Genomic DNA, 21,817 nt, shown 5'->3' with positions numbered 1-21,817 from the left:
CCGCCGCCAGGCTGGAAAGGCCTCTATCCAAGATGGCCCCGACCCAGTCACATAATCAGGCGCTGCAGCGGGAGCAGATATGGCGGCAGTGCTTGAGGCTATCTCTACATGTCAGGCCACCCTAACCTCAAAAATAGACGAGGTGAAGGTGGACATTTCACTCATACGCCAGGACATGAAGCAATTGCGAGAGAGGGTCACGGAGGCAGAACGTAGTATAGGTGGCGTGGAGGACTCCCTGCCACCCCTGCAGCATTCTACAGAGAGGATGCAGCAACAGGTCACACTTATCCTGCAGAAAGAGGACGACATGGAGAATCGCCTGCGACACTGCAACCTGAGATTCATTGGTCTCCCCAAGGGCTCTGAGGACTCGGACCCCAATACCTACCTTGAGCAGCTACTAATCCGCACCTATGGCAGGGAGTCCATCTCTCCTACATTTGTGGTAGAGAGGGCCCATAGGTTATCGGGCCGCCCGCCACCCCAGGGAGCGTCCCCAAGAACATTTATTGCAAAATTTCTGAACTTTCAGGACCGTGACGCCATCTTGCGACTGGCGAGAGAGAAGGGTAATATTCCCATGGGTAATAGCAGAGTAGCTATTTTCCCGGATTTCTCAGCTGACGTCCAACGGAGGCGCAAGAGCTTCACTGAGGCCAAACGAAGACTCCGGATCAAACATCTCAAGTACGCCATGATGTACCCCGCAAGATTACGTGTAGAAGGGGAAGACCACGTTCATTTTTTTTGAGGATGCTGAAGCACTGATCACCTGGTTGGAGCATCTTGAGGCCCGTGGCTGACTTACCTGCAGTGAACTCCACCAATGACGAGGTCGCCTCTGCTTCCTTAGATGAGTACTGTGTTCTGTTGGCCCTGTTGTTTCAAAAGTTTAAACTGAAAAAAAATGTACTACTTTAAGAGAAATAAGGGGCCCTTTCACACGGATATAAATAAAAATTTTCTTTTAAATCCAATGGGGTTGGTACATGGTTCCGGTCAGGCTGGCGGCGGCGGTGAGCACCGCATCCCCCAACTGTTTTCGGGGATGCGGACAGGCGGGCACGGTGCTCCACACGTGGTGGACTTGTCCAAAAGTCCGACGGTTTTGGATCCGGGTCTATAATTTTGTTTACTCCTTGACCCAAGTCAACTTGATAAAGGATCCCCAAAATGCCCTTTTGGGTAAACCGGTGGAGGGGGCTACTAAACCCGCCAAGCGCCTTATCGCCTTCGTGTTCACGTCCGCCAAAATAGCAATAGCCCGTTCATGGCGAACCCCAGTAGTGCCTTTCGAGCTTTTAAAAGCCAAACTGACCTGGATCATGATAAACGAACGGATGGTGGCGTTGTTGAATGACAGGATGCGTATGTTTGACAAAACATGGGACCCCTGGATAAGGTACCTGGCGAGCCCCTCATAGGGGCGGTTGGGAGCATGGGTAGCCTTGGACGAGATGTTGGGGAAATCTCCCCCTTAGGGAGTGAACGGGATCTGGGTGTCGACCCTCTATTTTTCCACTGACCGCTGATGTTTCTTTCCTCTTTCCCATCTTCCCACTCCTGCCACCCTCCTCTGCTGTTGTCTCCTTTCTTCTCTGTCTTTCCCTTTTCCCCCTATTCCTTCTTTTCTTGCTTTTTCTCTGGTACTATCTGACAGTGCACGGATGACAGGCTACGCCCCCCACTGGTAGAGGGCCTGGTATGGGGGTTGGGGGCCGTCCTCTCCCAAGGGCGCAGTATGTTCCCGTAGGGGCGCCGGGGGGGGTCAGGCCCAGACCTCCAGCCCTTCAGCATGCAATGGAGGGGGCACTGTCTCTATGACTCTATGTTTTTTGCTCCATTAGCTGGATGCCCAACCTGAGCTTACTGTTCCTGTTACTGATTTATTGGTTTCTCATTTTTGATATTGTAATTTTCTGAATTGGCACCATTGTATTTTGTGTATTATGTGATATTTAATGCCCTCAAAGACAATGATTGAGCCATGTTGGCTCCTAGTGCGCTGTTATATCTTTTTCTTACAAAAAATCTAATAAAAAACATTGAAACATAAATCCAATGGGACTATTCACGCCACTGGTCAGCAGATGTGGTCCAGTGAGTTTTGAAAAGTCCTGCATCCTGCAACTTTGGTGGGCTTTTCAAAACCAGACGAAAAACGCAGCTCCCCACTGAAATGAAAAATGCACCGTGGTTGCGTTTTTGGAGCATTTTTTCAACCACATGTCCATGTTTCACAGGTGCATTCCAGCCAGAAAATGCCTCATAAAACACATGAAAAACACATGGGGTTTTTAAAGCATTTTTTTCCCCAATGGAGCAGTGTAAAAGCACTCAAAGCTGAAAAAGTAAGGCCGACCAGACGGTTCGAATCTTGGGTGGTTCAGCAGGAAGCGGCCGAATTTTGAACCATGTATGGGCAGGCTGAATGTACCAAGTTGATCGATCGACCAACTTAGGTACAACCAGCATGCCAGATTTTACTTGCAACTATCGCAAGCAGCTGGTATAGCTGGTAGCAGTAATCACTGTCTTTTCCTAGTGGGTACACTTTCCCCCACATCCCCCTCCCCCCCCAGGCCAGGAGAATACAATGCCTCTGCATGAGGCAGCCCTATCAGCACTGTCTGTTTTGATGGGGGAATCATGCAAATGTATTTTCTGGTGGCAGGAAAGACAGACATTAACACAGTGTATGGCCTGTCTAAGTGGTACTAACAATGAAGAGCTGGAAGAACATTTTGCAACTAATTAGGTGAATTGGCAACAGGTCAGTAACATTGGTATTGATTGGGTAAAAAAGAGCTTAGAGAGTTGAAGTGTCTCAGAAGTAAACATGGGCAGAGGTTCACTCGTCTGTGAAGAGCTGTGTCTAAAACTGCAAAGACTTTAAAAATATGTCATCATCTACAGTACACAATGTCATCAAAAGATTATGAGAATCTGGAGAAATCTCTGTGCTCAATGGACAAGGCCCAAATATAGTATTGGAGGCTTGTGACATTCGGACCCTCAGACAGCACTGCATTAAAAACAGGCATGATTCTGTGATGGACATACTACACGGGCTCAGGAATACCTACAAAAATCACTGTCTGATCACAGTTCGCTGTGATGCAAAGAAGAAGCCATATCCGAACATGAGCAGAAGAATTTCAGTGTATTCTCTGGGCCTAAACCTTTTTAAAATGTTTTTTTGCAAAGTGGAAAACTGTTCTGTGGTCAGATGAATCGAAATTGGAAATTTCTTTTTGGCAATCATGGGCACCACGACTTCCAGACTAAAAAGGATAGGGACCCTACGGCTTATCAGTTCTCAGTTCAATATGGGGGTGCATTAGTGTGTATGGAATGGGCATCTTGCACATCTTTGAAAGTCGCCATCAATGCTGAAAGATATATCTAGGTTTTTGAACAGCATATGCTCCTACCTAGATGACATCTTTGTCAGGGATGGCCTTGCATATTTCAGCAGGACAATGTTAAACCGTATACTGCATTTATGACAACTGCATGGCTTCGTAGTAGAAGAGTCTGGGTGCTTAACTGGCCTGCCTGCAGTCAAGACTTTTCACCAATTGAAAATATTTGGCACATCTTGAAATTAAAAATATGATAAAGACCCTGGAACAACACTCCTTTCCCAAACTCCAGCAACTGGTCTCCTCAGTTCCCAGATGTTTTTGCAGTCTTAAAATAAAAGGGGGATGCTACACTGTGGTAAAAATGGCCCTGTCCCAACTTTGAGATGTTTCAAAATTATCTTTTCTTTTCTTCAAATGGTCCATTTTCTTTTTTCCAATATAAACATTTGATATGTTATCTATTGTGAATAAAATATGGGTTTATGAGATTTGAAAATCATTGCATTCTGTTTTATGTAGATTTTACACAGCGTCCCAACTTTTTTGGAATTGGGGTTATATAATTTACATTTATAGCAACTTTTATAAATAGATCTAGCACAGAAGCAATAAACAGGAAGCAATAGCTTTAACACTGGCTATGGAGACTACCAAAATACTAACAAAATTGTTCAGTGGATAGGACACTGTTCAACAGCACATAAAGCAGGAGGAAAAAAAAAAAAGGTAGGATTGCTACAGTAACATTAACAAGAGGGAGCACAAACAGTTTTGAATTTTAATCGCAAACAGCAGTTTAAGCAAGATGATGCACCAAAGGAAAAATCAGCAATCAATTAAAGCCATTTAAGAAAAGCTGTAAATTGAAACCACTCATTCTTATGAGCCGGTCATACTGACCTCCCTGTGACAGAACAGTCCTGTGCTTAGAATGATGGGGGCAGTATGTAAAAGGAATCTGCTACAGAGCCTAATAATCAGTTCCTTTTTCTGCTTTCCTCAATAGACAACTATTAAAAATCACACTTCTCCCAGCCTGAAGCTAGTGTTATGTGAAGGTGAGATTTCCTGTGCTTTTTACATCAATTCAATGGCTGTTAAAATAACCCTGACAGGGTTGGAACAGGAGTAATTGTTGTAGTACAATAACACTGCTTCTTTTAGAGCAGGGAAAACAAATGATATATACCTTTGTGAATTGAACAACTGGCCAATGTAAGGCACAATAACAAGAAGATAAGTGCAAAAAAAAAAAAAGACAGCTCTGTGAATTGAGCATGTGGATTATGGCTCATCTGAGTCAATAGTAATGGGCACAATGTTGAAGAGTCCAAGGTGCGTTTTGGCTGAGCATCCATGAGTACTGACAACCAAAAAGAGAACAAATGCATGCATAGTGCAGCTATTCCCACATGTTGCCAGAGGTCAGGTTAAGCAGCACAGGAGTGTTAAGATACAGGCAGGCACAATGTGACTGGTGTGTGCACCTAAGCTGTTAAAATATCTTTCACTATAGCTGATGATGCAACAAACAAAATTTGGAAAGAGACCATACCAGACACAATTTTGCAGCTCATTGTGATTGGCTGAAAAGATTTCCCAGGGGACTCAGCCAAGCTTGTTGCCTGTCCTTGAGGGACAATCTTGCAGCTGGCAGTGATGGGCTGGAAAGCAGTGCTGCCATGAGCTCCAATAGTAAACCTCTGAGTCATTTTTGTTGGTGTGCGCTCAAGTGCTGAGGTCTGAGTGTACAATGTGGGCTCTGAAGTCATGCTAAAACCTTGTTTTAATGAAAAAAAGATGTGTGCCATTAATAATAAAATGTCACATTCATACAAAATGAATCCTCAAATTTCAAACTTGCAAAATAATTACAAAATACTTAAATACCTAAATCTTGCTGCATATGCAACACTTGTAGTGGACAGGTTGGACAAATAAAGTGTCTACAATAAATCAACACTCAAATTATGAGATATATGAGCCTCAACTATGGGCCCTGAAACACCAAAGGACTGCACATAATATTCAGTATTTATAATGTTACAGAAGACTGTCAGAGACATGCTAGAGCCAATGGTCAGAGACTGCCAACATGTTCGTGCCAATGGTGACTGAAGACTTCTCCACAGGAGACAGCCAAAGACCAGGGACTAGGAATTGGACACTGTCATTACAGCACCATTGTAAACCAACGTTCCCACTAACTGAATCTTGAAAGGGTCGCACAAGTACCAAAGAGCTGCGTGTGGCCCATAGACCCCTGGTTCGGCACCAGGGTTTGAAGGAGATAGAAATTATCTGAAAAGATGGCTGACATGACTCCCTAAATGAGGCTTCAGAAATAATTTCTTTTTTTTACTAAATTTTCTGTTTATTTAACATTTTTTCATACAAAGTTCAACAAAGGAAAAGAAAGAAAAAAAAAAAAGAAAAAGCATATACAAAATTAAACATCGCACTTGAACATATCCTTTCATATCTAAATTATACTATAATAAGAATCCAGTAGGAACATATATTCATAATTTCAATAAATTTTTCTCTCTTGGGTATAAATCCTCCTCCAGGATTCCCTAGAGCTCTAATCTATTCATGGTCCTACTGATTATTGTACGATAAAAAAAAAAAAAAAAAAAAGGAGAAAATTGGGTTTGAAAGAAAAAAACGGAATTTTTGTAAAATCTTACCTGTAAAATTCCTTTCTCTGAGTCCTCCGACAGTCGCCGCCTCTTCATATTCGTCACATATGGGGTATTAGACTTTGCTCCGAAGGAGTAGCTAGGCAACAGAATATGTTAACATTAAAGCTTTTAACATATCCCACCCTCAAGGGGTGGTCCCCTCAGTCAATACCCTCCTACTTCCTGCAACCATATCTCAGTTTTAGTGGAATAGCAGTAGAGTATACAACCAAACCCCAAAAGAGGGGCGGGGGCGGCGACTGTCGGAGGACTCAGAGAAAGGAATTTTACAGGTAAGATTTTACAAAAATTCAGTTTTCTCTTACGTCCTCCGACAGTCGCCGCCTCTTCATATTCGTCACATATGGGGACGTCCCAAAGCAGTGCAAACATGAGGGGTGGGAAACGCATCCGCGCCGAAAAGGCAACGCAGTCTCCGCATCAAAGAAAGGAACCTTACCAAAGGAAGGAAACCAGCTGGGCAACAGGAAAAAACAAGTGCTCAACAGGAGCAACAACCCAGGAAAACACAAATAACCAGGGGATAAAAAACTTATCCCAACAGCCAGAGGTCCCCATAAGGGACCCTAAGGAATTGCCGCACTAAGAACCTTGCGGCCAAAGGAAGCATCCGCCGATGCCTGAACATCTACTTTGTAGAATTTTGTGAACGTGTGTACGGTCGACCAAGTCGCCGCCTTACACACCTGGGCTACCGAAGCCCCATGACGACAGGCCCAAGACGTACTCCGAGATCTAGTAGAGTGCGCCTTCACAGGCACAGGGGGAACCTTCCCCTGCAAGGCATAGGCCTGTTCAATGGTCTGCCTGATCCATTTGGCGATGGTAGAGGCCGAAGCCGCCATGCCCTTCCGAGGACCCTCTGGAAGAACAAACAAGGAGTCCGTCTTTCGAAAGGACTCAGTCGATTTAAGGTAAACCCTTATCGCCCGAACAACATCCAGAGAATGTAATCTCACCTCCTTTGGATGTTTAGGCTTCGCGCACAGCCAAGGCAAGACAATATCCTCATTAAGATGGAATTCCGAAACCCGTTTCGGAAGAAAAGAAGGATTAAGTCGCAAGACCACCTTGTCCAAATGAACAACCAGATACGGAGACTTGCAGGACAAAGCTGCCAGCTCCGACACTTTGAGAGCCGAAGTGATCGCCACCAAAAGGGCGACTTTCTTGGACAACATAGAGAACGAGATCTCCCTGATCTGTTCAAAAGGAGCACGTTGCAACACAGACAGAACAGATTCAAGTCCCAAGGGGGCAAAGGATCCCTCCTAGGAGGAACCAGATGCCGCACACCCTGAACAAAGGTGCCAACCAAGGAGTTGGAAGCCACGGGACGTTGAAACAGAACGGCCAGCGCAGACACCTGACCCTTTATCGTAGCCAGCGACAAACGCTGATCGACACCCGTTTGAAGGAAGGACAGCACTCGGGAAACCGAGTACGTGTGGGGTGAAAACCCCCTGGACTCACACCAGGCAAAATAGGCCTTCCAAGTACGGTAATAAACTTTCCCCGAGGAAGACTTCCTCGCGTTGATCAAGGTATGAACGACCTCTGGAGAGAGGCCCTTCTCCTTCAGGACCTCGGTCTCAACAGCCAGGCCGTCAAAGCCAGAGACTGTAAAGCAGGATGGTATATCGGTCCTTGAGACAGGAGATCGTCTCGAAGAGGCAGACGCCACGGGGCGTCGACCGCCAGATTCACGAGGTCTGCGTACCAGGACCGGCGAGGCCAGTCCGGTGCCACAAGAATCACCGTGCTGCGTTCCGAGTGCAACCTGCGAAGGAACCTGGACAGCAACTGAATCGGTGGAAACGCGTACATCAGCCTGTACTGATGCCACGGGGCTACTAACGCGTCCGACGCGTCTGCCCGAGGATCGCGCGTCCTTGCCACGAACCTTCTCACCTTGTTGTTGAGACGAGACGCGAACAGGTCCACATCTGGAAGACCCCACTTCGCGCACAACATCTGGAAGACAGCCGGGTGGAGAGACCATTCCCCCTGATCCAGGGTCTGGCGACTCAGATAGTCCGCCTGCCAGTTCTCCACCCCCGGAATGTGAACCGCCGTTATCGCCGGGACATGAGTCTCGGCCCAGGACAGAATGTCGGCCACTTCTCGAGCCGCTCGGGCACTCCTGGTGCCCCCTTGGTGGTTGATGTAGGCCACCGCCGTGGCATTGTCCGTCTGCACCCGAACCGGGCAGCCCTGCAGCCGGTCCGTCCAGCGATGAAGACAGAGATTTATCGCACGCAATTCCAGAATGTTGATGGGAAGGGAAGACTCCCCCTCCGACCAAGTTCCCTGGGCGGACAGAACGCCCAGAACACCACCCCAGCCCGACAGGCTGGCATCCGTGGTGATCACCGTCCACGAGACAGGACGAAACGACTTGCCCCCGGACACCATCGGGGACTGGAGCCAACACAGAAGGTCTCTTCTGGTGCGATGACTCAACGAGATTTGAAGATCCAGAGATTGAGGTCGCCCGTCCCACCTGGACAGGATCTCCGCTTGGAGACCCCGCGTGTGAAACTGGGCGAAGGGAATCGCCTCGAAGGCCGAGACCATCAATCCCAGACATCTCATGCACGTCCGCAGAGACGAGTGGGGAACGTCCCTGAGGGACCTGACTTCCTCCTGAAGAGTTCTGAGTTTGTCTTCCGGCAGGAAGACCTTCGCCTGCACCGAGTCCAGAATCATTCCCAGGTAGGGAAGACGAACCGACGGACTCAGCGTCGACTTTGGAAAATTTATCGTCCAACCAAACTCCTGCAGAGTTTGCATCGTGACAGACAGGTCCTTCTCCAGACCCTGGCTGGTCGCAGACCGAACCAGAATGTCGTCCAGATACCCCAGGACAGAAATGCCCTGGGCCCTCAATAATGCCAGAACCGGTGCAAGCACCTTGGTGAAGACCCGCGGAGCCGAGGCGAGACCAAAAGGCAACGCCACGAACTGGTAGTGATCCTCCGCAATGGCAAATCGAAGGAACCTCTGGTGACCCTCGAAAATGGGGATGTGAAGATACGCATCCTTCAAATCGATGGAGGCCATGAATTCCCCCGGAACCAGGGCAGCCACCACCGACTGCAGGGATTCCATGCGGAACTTGCGAACCCGCACAGAGCGGTTCAGAGCCTTCAAGTCCAGAATTGGACGAACCTTGCCCTCCTTTCTGGGCACGGTGAACAGATTGGAATAAAACCCCCGAAATCTGTCCCGATGAGGCACCGGAACTACCACTCCCTGAGCCCTCAGGTCCCGCACCTCCAGGTGCAGGTCCCGCAAACGCTCTGGAGACAGTTGAAGATTTGAGGGAAAAAATCTGCTCTCCGGCCGAGAGAGAAACTCGATCTTGTAACCAGATCGAACGATCTCCTGAACCCATCTGTCCCGCACACGGGCCAACCAGGGCTGAAGAAAACCGAGCAAGCGTCCTCCCACCCCAAAACTGGGTGAGGGCGCCCCTTCAGGCCGAACTGTTATGGGCTGCAGATCCGGATTGACCGGACTTCTGTTTTCCAGACCAGGGCTTCTTCTGAGAGCCTTGACCTTTGAACGGCTTGCCCTTGTAGTGCGGCCGAAAGGCACGAAAGGACCCCTGAGGGGGCCGAAAATTTGCATGCTTCTTCCCAGAAGCCCCCTTAGCCTTGGGGAAATGGGGCAAGAGAGTGCTCTTACCCCCGGTGATCCCCTTGATCAACACATCCAAGGACTCCCCAAAAAGGCGAGACCCATCATAAGGTAGATTGGCTAAGGTCTTACGTGAGGACTGGTCCACCGACCAACATTTTAACCAAACCAGGCGGCGAGACAACACCGCCACGCTGTGCACACGTGCAGCCAACGGAACCAGGTCCAGGTCCGCATCACACAGATACATGACACCTTGGTGGATTTGATCCACCATATCCAGGGTCGCCGGCGAGGCCGAATCGGCCACTAGGACGCGCCTAAGCATCTGCGTCCAACTTGCGATCGCCTGGGCCGCCATGAGAGAAGCAAACAGAGCCTTAAGCATAGAACCCGTAAAAGAATAAGTATGACGGGCAAGAGACTCCAATCTCCTATCCGTGGCATCACGGAACACTGGGGAATCCTCTGCAGGAATCGCAGTGGCTTTGTTTAAAACCGCAATTGTGTGATCCACTGGGGGAGGCACACACCACCTTTCATCAGTGGAAGGCGAGAAAGGATAACGCAGCTAGAATCTACTTGGTACAGCAAAAGGTTTGCGCAGATTGCGCCATTGTTCCTTAACAGCGCGCTGAAAATCATCATTGCAGGGAAAAACCTGCGGCGTCCTGCGTTTTCTCTGCGTCCCATAAGCCGCCAAGGCGGCGGGGGGACACACTTCATCCTGCAAACGCAGCGTTTGCTTTATGGAAGCAATCAACTCATCCATGATTGCAAGCTCTTCAGGCGAGCCACGGGAAGAATTATCAACCCCCTCAACTTCAGCCTCCACCTCGGACCCCACTAGATCTAGGGAGGAGCGGGACCCCGATAAGGAGGCCCCCGCCATAACAGCCCCATCACCTTCACCCTCAGAATCAGAGGAAAGAGCAACTCTGGGCCTTTTAGTAGATTGAGCAGCCACCAGCATCTGTACCTGAGCAGCAAGGCCAGCCACAATAGTGGCTAAATCCCCCCCTGGGGGGGAAACAGCGGTCCCCTGGCTTTCCACCAAGGCGGTAGGAAATTTGCCCTCCTGAGAATCCATTGCCCCTGTAATGCCGGACAATAAAGGGTTAACTGCCCCTTTAAGCAAGCGCGGCAAGCGCAGCCCACCGCACCACACTCAAGCACAATGAGACCCCCACAGGGAATATGCAAACTGAACACAGGCAATGGATAGCAAGAACAGAAGGATAAAACCTGAGGAGACCCTCGCCGCTGCTGCTGCCTCGATCAGTGTTCCTGGAAAGAGGAAGTGATGCTGCCAGGGCGCTCTATGAAAGCCTATGGAAGCTACAAGAAAATGGCCGCCATGCATGTAAAACATGCGGCCGGAGCGAGTGTAGGCAAAATGGCGCCGTTTGGCGCCAAAACCGCCGCTCCACAGTGCAGTATTGCACACATGACATCCCTGTATAAGAATACATGTCAGATCGCCGCAGCGATCGCTGTATATGCCCAAACATGCCAAAAAAAAACATGCCCCACAGCACACAGCTTCACACACTGACCAGGCTGACACACACAGTGTCACACAGCTCCCCCCCCCCCCCCTGCAGCCCACAGCATGCAGCCGAGAGATAGGGAGACAAGCAGTGTGAATAGAGGCAGGTTACACAGTCCCAGACTGACACCCCCCCAGACAGACAGGTCCCCACATAAATACACTTACCTCACATGGCGTGGGGGACCCGCACAGGCGAACAAGCCGCTGCACATGAGGCAGGGAGAGTCGCATTCAAGACGCACAAAATGGGGGTTAAGAAACCGCACAGCGTCCAGTGAGGTAGCCACCTCACCAATCATCCCTGCACCGAACAGGGATGGGTCGTTCACTGTGCCAGGAGCGTTACCTGGCTGAACGCTCGATGGCAGGCTGGGAAGCCACTGACCCACGACCTGCGACCAGGGGGATCAGCCCGAGACCCAGCCCGCATGATCCTCTTCATCAGAAGAACTAACTAACGCTGACAAAAATAACAGCTAAGTAAAGGTAGAGAGAAAACTCAAACAAAATTTCAAAAAGAAGAAAGAGTCTGGGGCAGAAAGCCCCAGCACAGAGAAAGCCAGCCACTCCTGACAAGCTAGACATTAAAACTGAGATATGGTTGCAGGAAGTAGGAGGGTATTGACTGAGGGGACCACCCCTTGAGGGTGGGATATGTTAAAAGCTTTAATGTTAACATATTCTGTTGCCTAGCTACTCCTTCGGAGAAAAGTCTAATACCCCATATGTGACGAATATGAAGAGGCGGCGACTGTCGGAGGACGTAAGAGAAATAAGTATTTGAGAAGGGTGGTAGAAACGGACGTTATTAATTTATATATTGCAAAGGTCTCATTAATATGTACCTTCTTCTATCATCTACTATAGCTACTCATCTTTATTCTTATCTTCTTGACATGAAAAATAAGTTCCATCTATCCCATATTGAATGATATTTTCCCATTTTATGATTAGCATTTAGTATAAGATTTTCAAATGTATTTACCTCTTCCACTTTGTTTATCCACATATTGATGTCTGGGGGTATCTCGTTTTTCCATTTTAATGGAATGCACATTTTCGCTGCGTTGAGTAAGAAAGGGATTAATGAATTTTTATATTGATTTCTTGGGATGTCGGATTTGTGGAGAAGGAATAAGGCTGGTTCCTTTATCACTGGGTAATCTGTTAAGGATTGTATTATTTCATGCACCTTTTTCCAGAATTTTTCCAATCTGGAGCACGACCAGAATATATGTAGCATTGTCCCCCTTCCTTCTCCACATCTCCAACACTCATCCGTATTTGTTAATGACATTTTATTCAATTTTACCAGGGTTTGGTACCATCTTGATAATATTTTGTAGTTTACCTCCTGTATTTTTGTACTGATGGATGTCGAAAAGGTCATCTGAAATATTTGCCTTCTTTCTATTTCTGAGAAGGTACTATTCAGTTCCCTCTCCCATTCTGTCATATATGTCAAATATTGATTTTCCCTCTGGTTATTCAACATCGCATATATTTTCGCTATGGAATGTGTTATTATCCCTTTTTGTACAATCATCTCCTCAAATTTTGTATGTGGTAGAGTTATTTGATTAGGCCTTGGTAGAGACCCGAGGAAATGCACTAGCTGGATCGCTCTCCAGCGATCCAGTCTAAACTCCCCCTGGGGATCCACCAACTCCCTTTCTTTTATCCAGCCCTCTTGTGTTAAAAAATGGTCCACCTGGAAAATGCCCCTTTCGATTAATTCTTTGAATTTTTTGTCCTTGTAACCTGGCGAGAAATTGGGGTTACCCAATACCGGTGTTAATGCCGAGTTTCTGTTGATCAATTTATATTGTTTAAATGTTTTTGCACAGATTTTAATTGTGTGTCCTATAAGTGGGTGTGATTTCATAATATTTGGCAAACTCTGGCTACAAAACGGAGCTCTTTTCAAAGGGATTTCAAATTGTGTTTGTTCCATGTTTGGCCATAACTTTATTTCCCTGTGTCTACACCAATCCATAAATCTACCTAAATGTATGGTTTGGTAGTACCTCCTCATATCAGGGACAGACAGCCCTCCTTTTCGTAAAGTCATAATTCTCTTGCTCAATCTTGGATGCTTGGCTGCCCATATAAATTCCTTCCATATAGTGTCCATTTGTTTAAAGAATTTCTGTGGTATATATATCGGTAAAGTTTGGAGGAGATATAAGCATTTTGATAGGATAGACATTTTTATGATATTGCACCTGGCCATCCATGAGAACATTCCCTTTCCCCATTTCTGAAGCAGGGTTCGAATAGATTTCAGCAACATAGGGAAGTTTGCATCATACAACTGGGAGAACTCCGGTGTGATTTGCAAGCCTAGATATTTGATTGCTCTATTTGTCCATTTCAGACTAAAATTTTGTTTTAATTGTTGCAGCAATTTTTGTTCTATCCCTACTCCCATCGCTACTGATTTGTTTACATTTATTTTAAGGTTGGATATTTCTCCATATTCCTCAAACTCTCTTAAAAGATTAGGGAGTGAAATAATTGGGTTGGTGAGAGTGAACAGCATGTCGTCTGCGAAGGCAGATATCTTATGTTGGTGTTGACCGATTCTAATTCCTGTGATGTCTGAATTTATTCTTATTTTACAAAGGAAGGGTTCCAACGTCAAAGTAAATAGCAGGGGTGAGAGGGGACATCCCTGCCTAGTTCCATTATGAATCCATATGTCTTCCGACAAGGTGCTGTTCACTCTCACCTTCGCCGATGGGTTTGAATAGATCTGTGAGATCCAATTCAGTACTGTTTCGTTCATGCCCACATATCTCAATACTGCCATCATGAACTTCCAGCTCACTATCAAAAGCTTTTTCAGCGTCTGTACTTAAAAATATGCTTTTTAACTGTTTTTGCTGCGCTACATATAATAAGTTTAATACTTTTATCGTATTGTCACGTGCCTCTCTCAGTGGTGTAAATCCTACTTGATCTAAGTTTACTAGTTTTACTATATATTTTTGGATTCTAGTAGCTATGATTTTTGTGAATATTTTCAAATCTGTATTTAATAAAGATATGGGTCTGTAGCTGGCGCATTATGTTGGATCTTTATCTTCCTTAAGTAATATCGTTATATGGGCATGGAGTGTTTCTCTCAGTATTTTCTTACCCTTGCCCCATGCGTTAAACATTTCCACCATAAATTTCTTTAATTGTGGAAAAAATGTTTTGTAATATTGGATAGTATATCCATCTGGACCTGGTGCTTTCCCCACTTTAAGATTGGAAATTGCTGCTTCCAATTCTTCTTCTGTAATCTCGGAGCCCAGGTCTTCTCTTTCATATTCCTCTAATTGAGGCATCAAAGATGTCGCCAAGTATTCCTCTATTTGAGATGGTTTCGGGCTTCGAGGTTGCAGATTGTATAAAGATGAGTAATATATTTTAAATTCCTCAGCTATTTGTTTTGTTAAAACTGCCATCTGACCATTTCTCTTTCTTATTTGTGGAATGTATGTATTTAGTGTTTGTTCTCTCAAAGCGTTTGCCAGTGATCTCCCACATTTATCCCCCATTTCATAAGCTTTTTTCCGACTAATCTGCAGTGCTGATCTTGCTTTATAAAATAGTATCTCATTGATTTCCCCTCTGACTTTCATCATATTGTTTTCCGTCATTGGTGAGTTATTGTGCTTGTGTATCGCTTCTAGTTTCTGCAATTCTGTAAATAAAGTTTCCAATTTTGTCGTTCGATTTTTTTTTATTCTTGAACCATTTTTAACCAAATACCCCTTATTACAGCTTTATGTGCCTCCCATATAATGCATGGGTCTGTGTCTGTTATCTTATTGTTCTGAAAGAATTCTTCTAGCTCATTTTTAATGTCCATTTTGGCCATTTCATCTTGTAACAGGCTTTCATTAAGCCTCCATGTTTGGTGTCTACCTCCTTGCTCTTTTCTTAATTCATACTCCATAGTAATTGGAGCATGGTCTGACCACGTAATTGTGCCAATCTGTATATTATTGATTGCATGTAGTTGGTTGTGTGGGACAAAAAAGTAGTCTATCCTCGAATACTGTTGGTAAACTGGTGAATAGAACGTGTAATCACGTTCCTCCGGGTGCATTATACGCCATGCGTCTTTCAATTGTGCTTTCCAAGAGAGCTTTTGATATTTTTTTCCTGATTCTCGCTGGTGTAGATGAGTATCCTATTGATGTATCCTCTGAGGGGATCAAAGAAATATTAAAGTCACCTCCTATTATTAAATGTCCTTCTTTATATTCTGAAAGTTCCCTAATTTTACTCTCAATGAATTCGTCTTGTAGACTATTAGGTGCATATAGGGATGCTAGTGTGGCCTTGACATTTCCTATAGTTCCCTTCAGGAATAATGATCTTCCATTAGGGTCTTTAGACATCTGTTCAAACTTCCATGGGACATTTTGAGCTATAATGATCGATAGACTCTTTATTTGTTGCGTGATAGGATATCGGATAGAATCTATTTTTTAGTATTGGTAATTTGTCATCTCGAAAATGTGTCTCTTGGATGAGGGCTATATCTACCTTAGATCTTTTTAGGTCGTTTAGCAAAATTTTCCTCTTTTCTGGTGTGTTAAGTCCTTTCACATTTAACGTCAGTATTCGTAATGTTTCCATTTTCCTCCACCCTCCTCAAAAAGGTTTATATCAACCAAAAGTAATCCAATTATAAAGGGGAGAAAAAAAAAAAAAAAAAACCCCAGGAAAAATATATAAAAGAAAGTAAATTAAAATAACACCCTAGACCCTGTCCACGGGGATCAATCCCCTCCAATCCCCCCTAGAAAGAGGAGTGTATCCTCTTTGTTTAACTACTGTTATGTTGCTCTCTTCCTCCACTACCTCCTATACCTTAGAGCAATTTTCCTATTTGGGATTAGAATCAGTAATGCCCGGGACACTCCGCCCCAATCCCTCCTCCCCCCCCCTGATCATTACCATGTATATTTCCTACTAATTCTTTGTTATTTCTCATTGTCTCGTATTCCCCTACTTTCTCTTTGGCCCCTAAGTATGAATATCCCTCATACGTATTTTGCTAGGGGAACGTATTTTACCAAATCAATTATTACTAAAAGTACTATGGCCCCCTGTCTCTCTATCCTGCACTGCACCACCATTCCCCCACCTCCTGGCATATACCAGGGGGGGAGATATCAATCTCCTCCTCATTCCCCCCAAAAAAAAATAAAAATAAAAATTTCACCCCACTCCCCATAAGGACATTATATCATCTCAATCTTAAGTGCATAAGTGTCTCATACATACTCTGTGAATATTTTATTCAAAAAAAAAAAAAACATTTTTAATAAAATACATCAATAATATTAACCCCACTCCCTATAAGGACATTATATCATCTCAATCTTAAGTGCATAGGTGTCTCATTCATACTCTGTGAATATTTTATTCAAAACAAAAAAAAAAAAAATTATAATATTCCCCCCAATCACCCGTAAAGATATTATGGCATCTCAGTCTTAAGTGCATAAGTGTCTCATACATAATCTGTGAATAATATATTCAAAACAGCAAAAAAAAAGTGCAAGTGTCTCATGCATAATATAATCTGTGACTAATAGATAATGAAAACCAAATCTATGATAAAAAAAAAAAAAAAAAAAAGAATTGCGTGCTCGTGCCTTTAGTCCAAAATAAAAAAAAAAAAAAAAAAAACCCCTTCCCACTGAGGATGTTATAATATCTTGATCATCAGTGCAAGTATCCCATACATAATACAATCTATAAGTAATGGGCTTATTCCTTTTTTCCCTCCTTTCCCCCCTCTCTCTTCCCCTCCCCCTAAAAAAAAAAAAAAAAAAGGAAAAAACAAACCCCCATGCTCACTGAGGTTATTGTACCATCGAAATAATGAATGTAATTATCTCAAACATAATATAGTCTGTAGGTAATATGTAAATCCTTTCTTTTCCCTTCCCCTCCCTTACATGGGAAGAAAAAAAAAAAAGGAAAAGAAAAATAGAAAAGAATCACCCCAGTTCCAATGAGGGTGTTATGCAATCAAAATCAAGAGCGTATTCAAAAGAGGATGGGGAAAAAAAAAAAAAAGGGGAGGTCTCAGTCCCAAAAATAAGATGGGGGATTAGCAGGAGTCCATCAATCTTTCGGCCACCTTCTCCTACTGCTTCTATCTTCTTCCCCTGTCCAATGTTGTCATTGGGGTGTATAATCCACGGGGGATATCCAATAACCAATTAGGTATTTGCATAGGTTCCATCTCCAAAAATATAAAAAGCTCCTCCAATTCTTTTGGGGACCTTAATGTAAAAGATCTAGGTCCTTTTCGAATAGTTACCGAGAATGGGTACCCCCATCTGTACGTGCACCCTTTTGTTTTAACTATGTCCAGTAAGGGGCGCAAGATATTTCTACGCTGTAAGGTGGGTCTCGATACATCTGGTAAGATCTTAATTTTAATTGTTTCATGTTCAATTGTACCCAGTTCCCATGTCCTCCGTAATAGCTCCTCTTTTTGCTGGTACCTCAACAAACGACATAGGACATCCCGGGGTCCTTTCCCCTCTAATTGTCTAGGCATAGTAACCCTATGTACTCGTTCAATCTCTATATTTGCAGGTGGTTCATCCATCAGCACTTTCATTATTAATTTCTTAACCTTTTCTCTTAAATTGTCCCCCTCCTCTTTCTTGCACTCAAGGAGTCCTCTTATCCTTATATTATTACGGCGACTTCTGTCCTCCATCTCTTCCAGTTGTAATTGCATTGAGACTGTCCTCTCCATAAGTAAATCTTTAGTTTCTTCCACTTGCTCTAATCTCCTTGTTACTTCAAGTATATTATTTTCCCTGTTATGTACTCTATTCGAGATTTCTTTTATCTCCCTCTTCACTTCCTGTATGTCCTTCTGATATTTCTCCTCCAGTCTTATAATTAGGGATTCTATTTCCGTTTTAGTTGGGAGGGCTTTTATCAGATCCCTAATATCCATGTTAGAAATTATATCTGGATTGGTCTCTGCCATTTTACTTGGAGTGGATGTTTCCTCTGCAGGATGTATTGGAACTATTGCTTTTGCTGAGGATGCCATTTCAGGGTTAGTAATGATATGCTCCTTGCCTATCTCTGTTTTCCCTATGGACTTCTCGGTTTTCTCTGCTCCTGTTCCTTGTGTAGGGGTAAAGTATGATTGAAAAGCTCCTGCTTGTTTAGTATCTATAAGCCCCTTAACTGTTGATCGAGTCTTAGGTCTTTTAATTGTATTTTGCATCCCGTTCACATTATTTAGGTGTAGATTTAATACGAAAGCAAAGTCCGCTCCAGCCCCTTTTACTTAGTCTCTTTTATATTATATTGCACCTTCACCTGTCCTTTATACCTTGGTGCCGTGTTGCCTCTAAGACTAGGTTGGGGACTAATTAATAGCTCCGCTGTAGGGATACTCCCAAGGCTTCAGGGTGATCTAGGCATTACCGTTGGGGTCTCCTCCTTCCCCGCAATCACTATAGAGCGCTTCCACAACCACACTAACCCGATCTGTAGTTTTCGATCGGTTGTGATAGTTATATTTGCCTTATTACCACCCTTCTTCGCCTGCGTATATAAGTGTATATTACAACCTTTTAATGCTCCCACTTTTTGAGCGTTATCTTACAGCATAGAGTTCTCTTAACCATTTGTTTGTCAAGTTGCTTGTTCATATCAATAACCATAGGTTAAAAGTAATCTCCTACCTCCACTTCTTAAAGTTGTTCTTTTAGCCGACTTCTGGACACCGCTTCACTTCTTCCCTGCACAGGTTTTTACTGGCGAAATATGCTGTATTACTACGGGGGGGGGGGGGGGGAAAGCTGGTCTCCAGTTTAAATCTGCAGCCTTCGCTTCCCCTGTCACCAAACCGCCACCGTGCACCGCTATATGCCTCCGCGTCCGTCCGGTCGAATGCCCATGCTCGGTGCTATTCCTTCCTGCGGCTGTCTCCCATTCTATGCTGTAAGTTGTTGTAATACCTAGCAGGGCACACTGTCTGAGTCGGAGCTATGCTGCAGGGCTCTCAGCCTGGGTCGGAGCTATGCCACGGTGCTCTCAGCCTGGGTCGGAGCTATGCCATGGAGCCCTCAGCCTGGGTCGGAGCTATACCGCGGGGATTTCTAGCGTGGGTTGCTCGCAGTCTGAATCCAATCTATGCCACGGGAGTATCCCCATTCAGAGCCTTCTCTTCCGGATCCAGCGGGAGTGAGGTGAGAGGGAGAGAGATCACCGCCGCGTGCTCACGTGGTCATGCTGACACCTCTCCAGCTCTGCTGCATATTCGGCCCCTCATTAGCTGCATCTTCAGAAATAATTTCATATGTGTCTTGGCTTCCTAGATTATAAGGAATACTGTATAAAGCCCAAAAGGTAACGTTTATTTAAAGCCAATTTTCCCCTCCATCCTGGAAAGAAAGGTAAGGGGTTAGAACTAGGGATAGACCGATATATCGATGGCCGATATGCACTTTCCCCGCTATATCGGTATCGGCCCTGGAACTGGCCGATATTGCCGATATTTTTGTGACATCATTCTGCCTTCTTAGGCTGCCTCCCTCGCCTTCGACAGCCTTGTCTGGAGTCGGGACTAGTCTTGTGGGAGTATATCACAGCCATACACCCATCCACAGCAGCCCGGTGCCAGCCACCCACATCCACAGGCCCTGTACCAGCCAGCCACCCACAGGCCCTGTACATGCCAGCCACAGGCCCTGTACCAGCCAGCCACCACAGGGTGCCAGCCAGTCAGCCACCCACCACAGGGTGCCAGCCTGCCAGCCAGCCACCCACCACAGGGTGCCAGATAGCCAGGCACCCACAGGCCCTGTACCAGCCAGCCACAGGCACTGTACCAGCCAGCCGCCCACAGCCCGTGTGCCAGCCATCTACCCACTACAGGGTGCCAGCCAGCCAGTCACCCACCACAGGGTGCAGCCAGCCAGTCACCCACACACCACAGGGTGCCAGACAGCCAGGCACCCACAGACAGGGTGCCAGACAGCCAGGCACCCACAGGCCCTGTACCAGCCAACCACCCACAGCCCCTGTGCCAGCCAGCCACCCACAGCCCCTGTGCCAGCCACCCATCTACCACAGAATGCCAGCCAGCCAGCCAGCACAACGTGTCAGACAGCCAGCCATTAAGCATTAAACAAAACTTAACATGTTCAGTACCAGATTTGTCTCAAATTTTCTTTATTTTTCAAAACTTTAAATGTACAAAATATCGGCCCATACCGATACGTTGTGACCAAAATATCGGTATCGGCCCTGTAAAAAACATATCGGTCTATCCCTAGCTAGAACCTCTGTCAAGTTTTATTGCAGTCTTCGTCTCTGCTAGGGAGAGTCACCCTTTCTATTTGTTGTGGTGAGCACTATCAAAGCAAAGGAAAATCTGACTTTTTAAAGAATGAGTGCACTTTCACACAAAGTGCATTTATTCTTTTATGCCCTCCTCCTCCCCTGACCTAACAAAAGGTCCTCTCCCCCTACACGGATGCATACTTACCAAGACCTGACACCCACATCTTCCTGTGTTTGTTGACATCCGCTGCCATACAAGTCTAAGAGATCTAGATTCCTGCATCTCCCAGCCAGGAGAAGTTTATGGAGCTCCCCTGAGCAGACATGGCCAGGGAGAATAGACCTGTGTTGCTGGAGGTCAGCAAACACAATAGCTTGTGCTGACATTCAGCAACAACAAAAGGGTTGGATCTCGGCAAGTGTGCATTTCTGAAGGAGGAGAGTGGGATTTTTTCAGGTCCTGGTGAGCAAAAACAATATGTGCAAAAGTGGCCTGGTCTTAAAGTTGGTTAACCACCAGGCTTTTTTCTGGCACTTTTTGTTTACATGCAACAATCAGTATTTTTTGCAAGAAAATTTCTTAGAACCCCCCAAACATATATTTTTCAAAACAGAGGCCCTAGAGAATAAATTGGTGGGTGTTGCAATTTTTTGTATGTCACAGGGTATTTGCGTAGCAGTTTTTCAAACGCAATTTTTTGGGAAAAAGTATTATTTTTTAGATTTTATTGCAAAAAACACAATATAGAACTCAATTTTTAGGTAAAATATAAAAGATGATCTTACGTTGACTAAAGAGATACCAAACATGTCATGCTTTAAAAACACAAGGGACGTAAATTCTACTATCCATAGGTGACGCCCTAAAAGCCTTTACAGGTTACCACTTTCGATTTACAAAGGAGATCTAGTGGTAACTTCCTGGCTATGATCTGACATTCGCGGTGATACCTCATGTGTGAGAGAATCACTGTTTGCGTGCATGCAGGACCAATGTGTGTGTTCGCCTTTGCGTGCGAGCACGGGGGCTAGGGAAATTTTTTTTAACGCTGTTGCTTTATTTTTATTTTTTTCACTTTTATTGCTGTCACAAGGAATGTAAACATCCCTTATGAGAGCAATAGGCATGTGATAGATACTCTTTAGGAAGAGAGCTGGGGTCTATAAGATGCCCCCTCCCACTGCTTATAAAATCAATGCAGCGGCTAGTT

General features: G+C 45.2%; 1 protein-coding gene across 4 annotated transcripts in view; it reads right to left on the bottom strand.

Annotated features, from left to right (window-relative positions):
* Positions 1–21,817, bottom strand: part of YEATS2 (YEATS domain containing 2) — a 198,148-nt gene that overhangs the window by 116,438 nt on the left and 59,893 nt on the right. For all 4 annotated transcript variants that reach the window (XM_082252197.1, XM_082252199.1, XM_082252196.1 and 1 more), the window contains exon 11: positions 4,927–5,151. In XM_082252197.1, coding sequence (XP_082108323.1) covers positions 4,927–5,151 — 225 coding nt within the window. The remainder of the gene's footprint in view (positions 1–4,926; positions 5,152–21,817) is intronic.

This window comes from Pelophylax lessonae (genome assembly GCF_965119305.1).
Source record: "Pelophylax lessonae genome assembly, chromosome: 3".
Taxonomy (NCBI): domain Eukaryota; kingdom Metazoa; phylum Chordata; class Amphibia; order Anura; family Ranidae; genus Pelophylax; species Pelophylax lessonae.
Note: the sequence above shows the minus strand (reverse complement) of the source record. Positions and strands in the feature narration are given on the sequence as shown.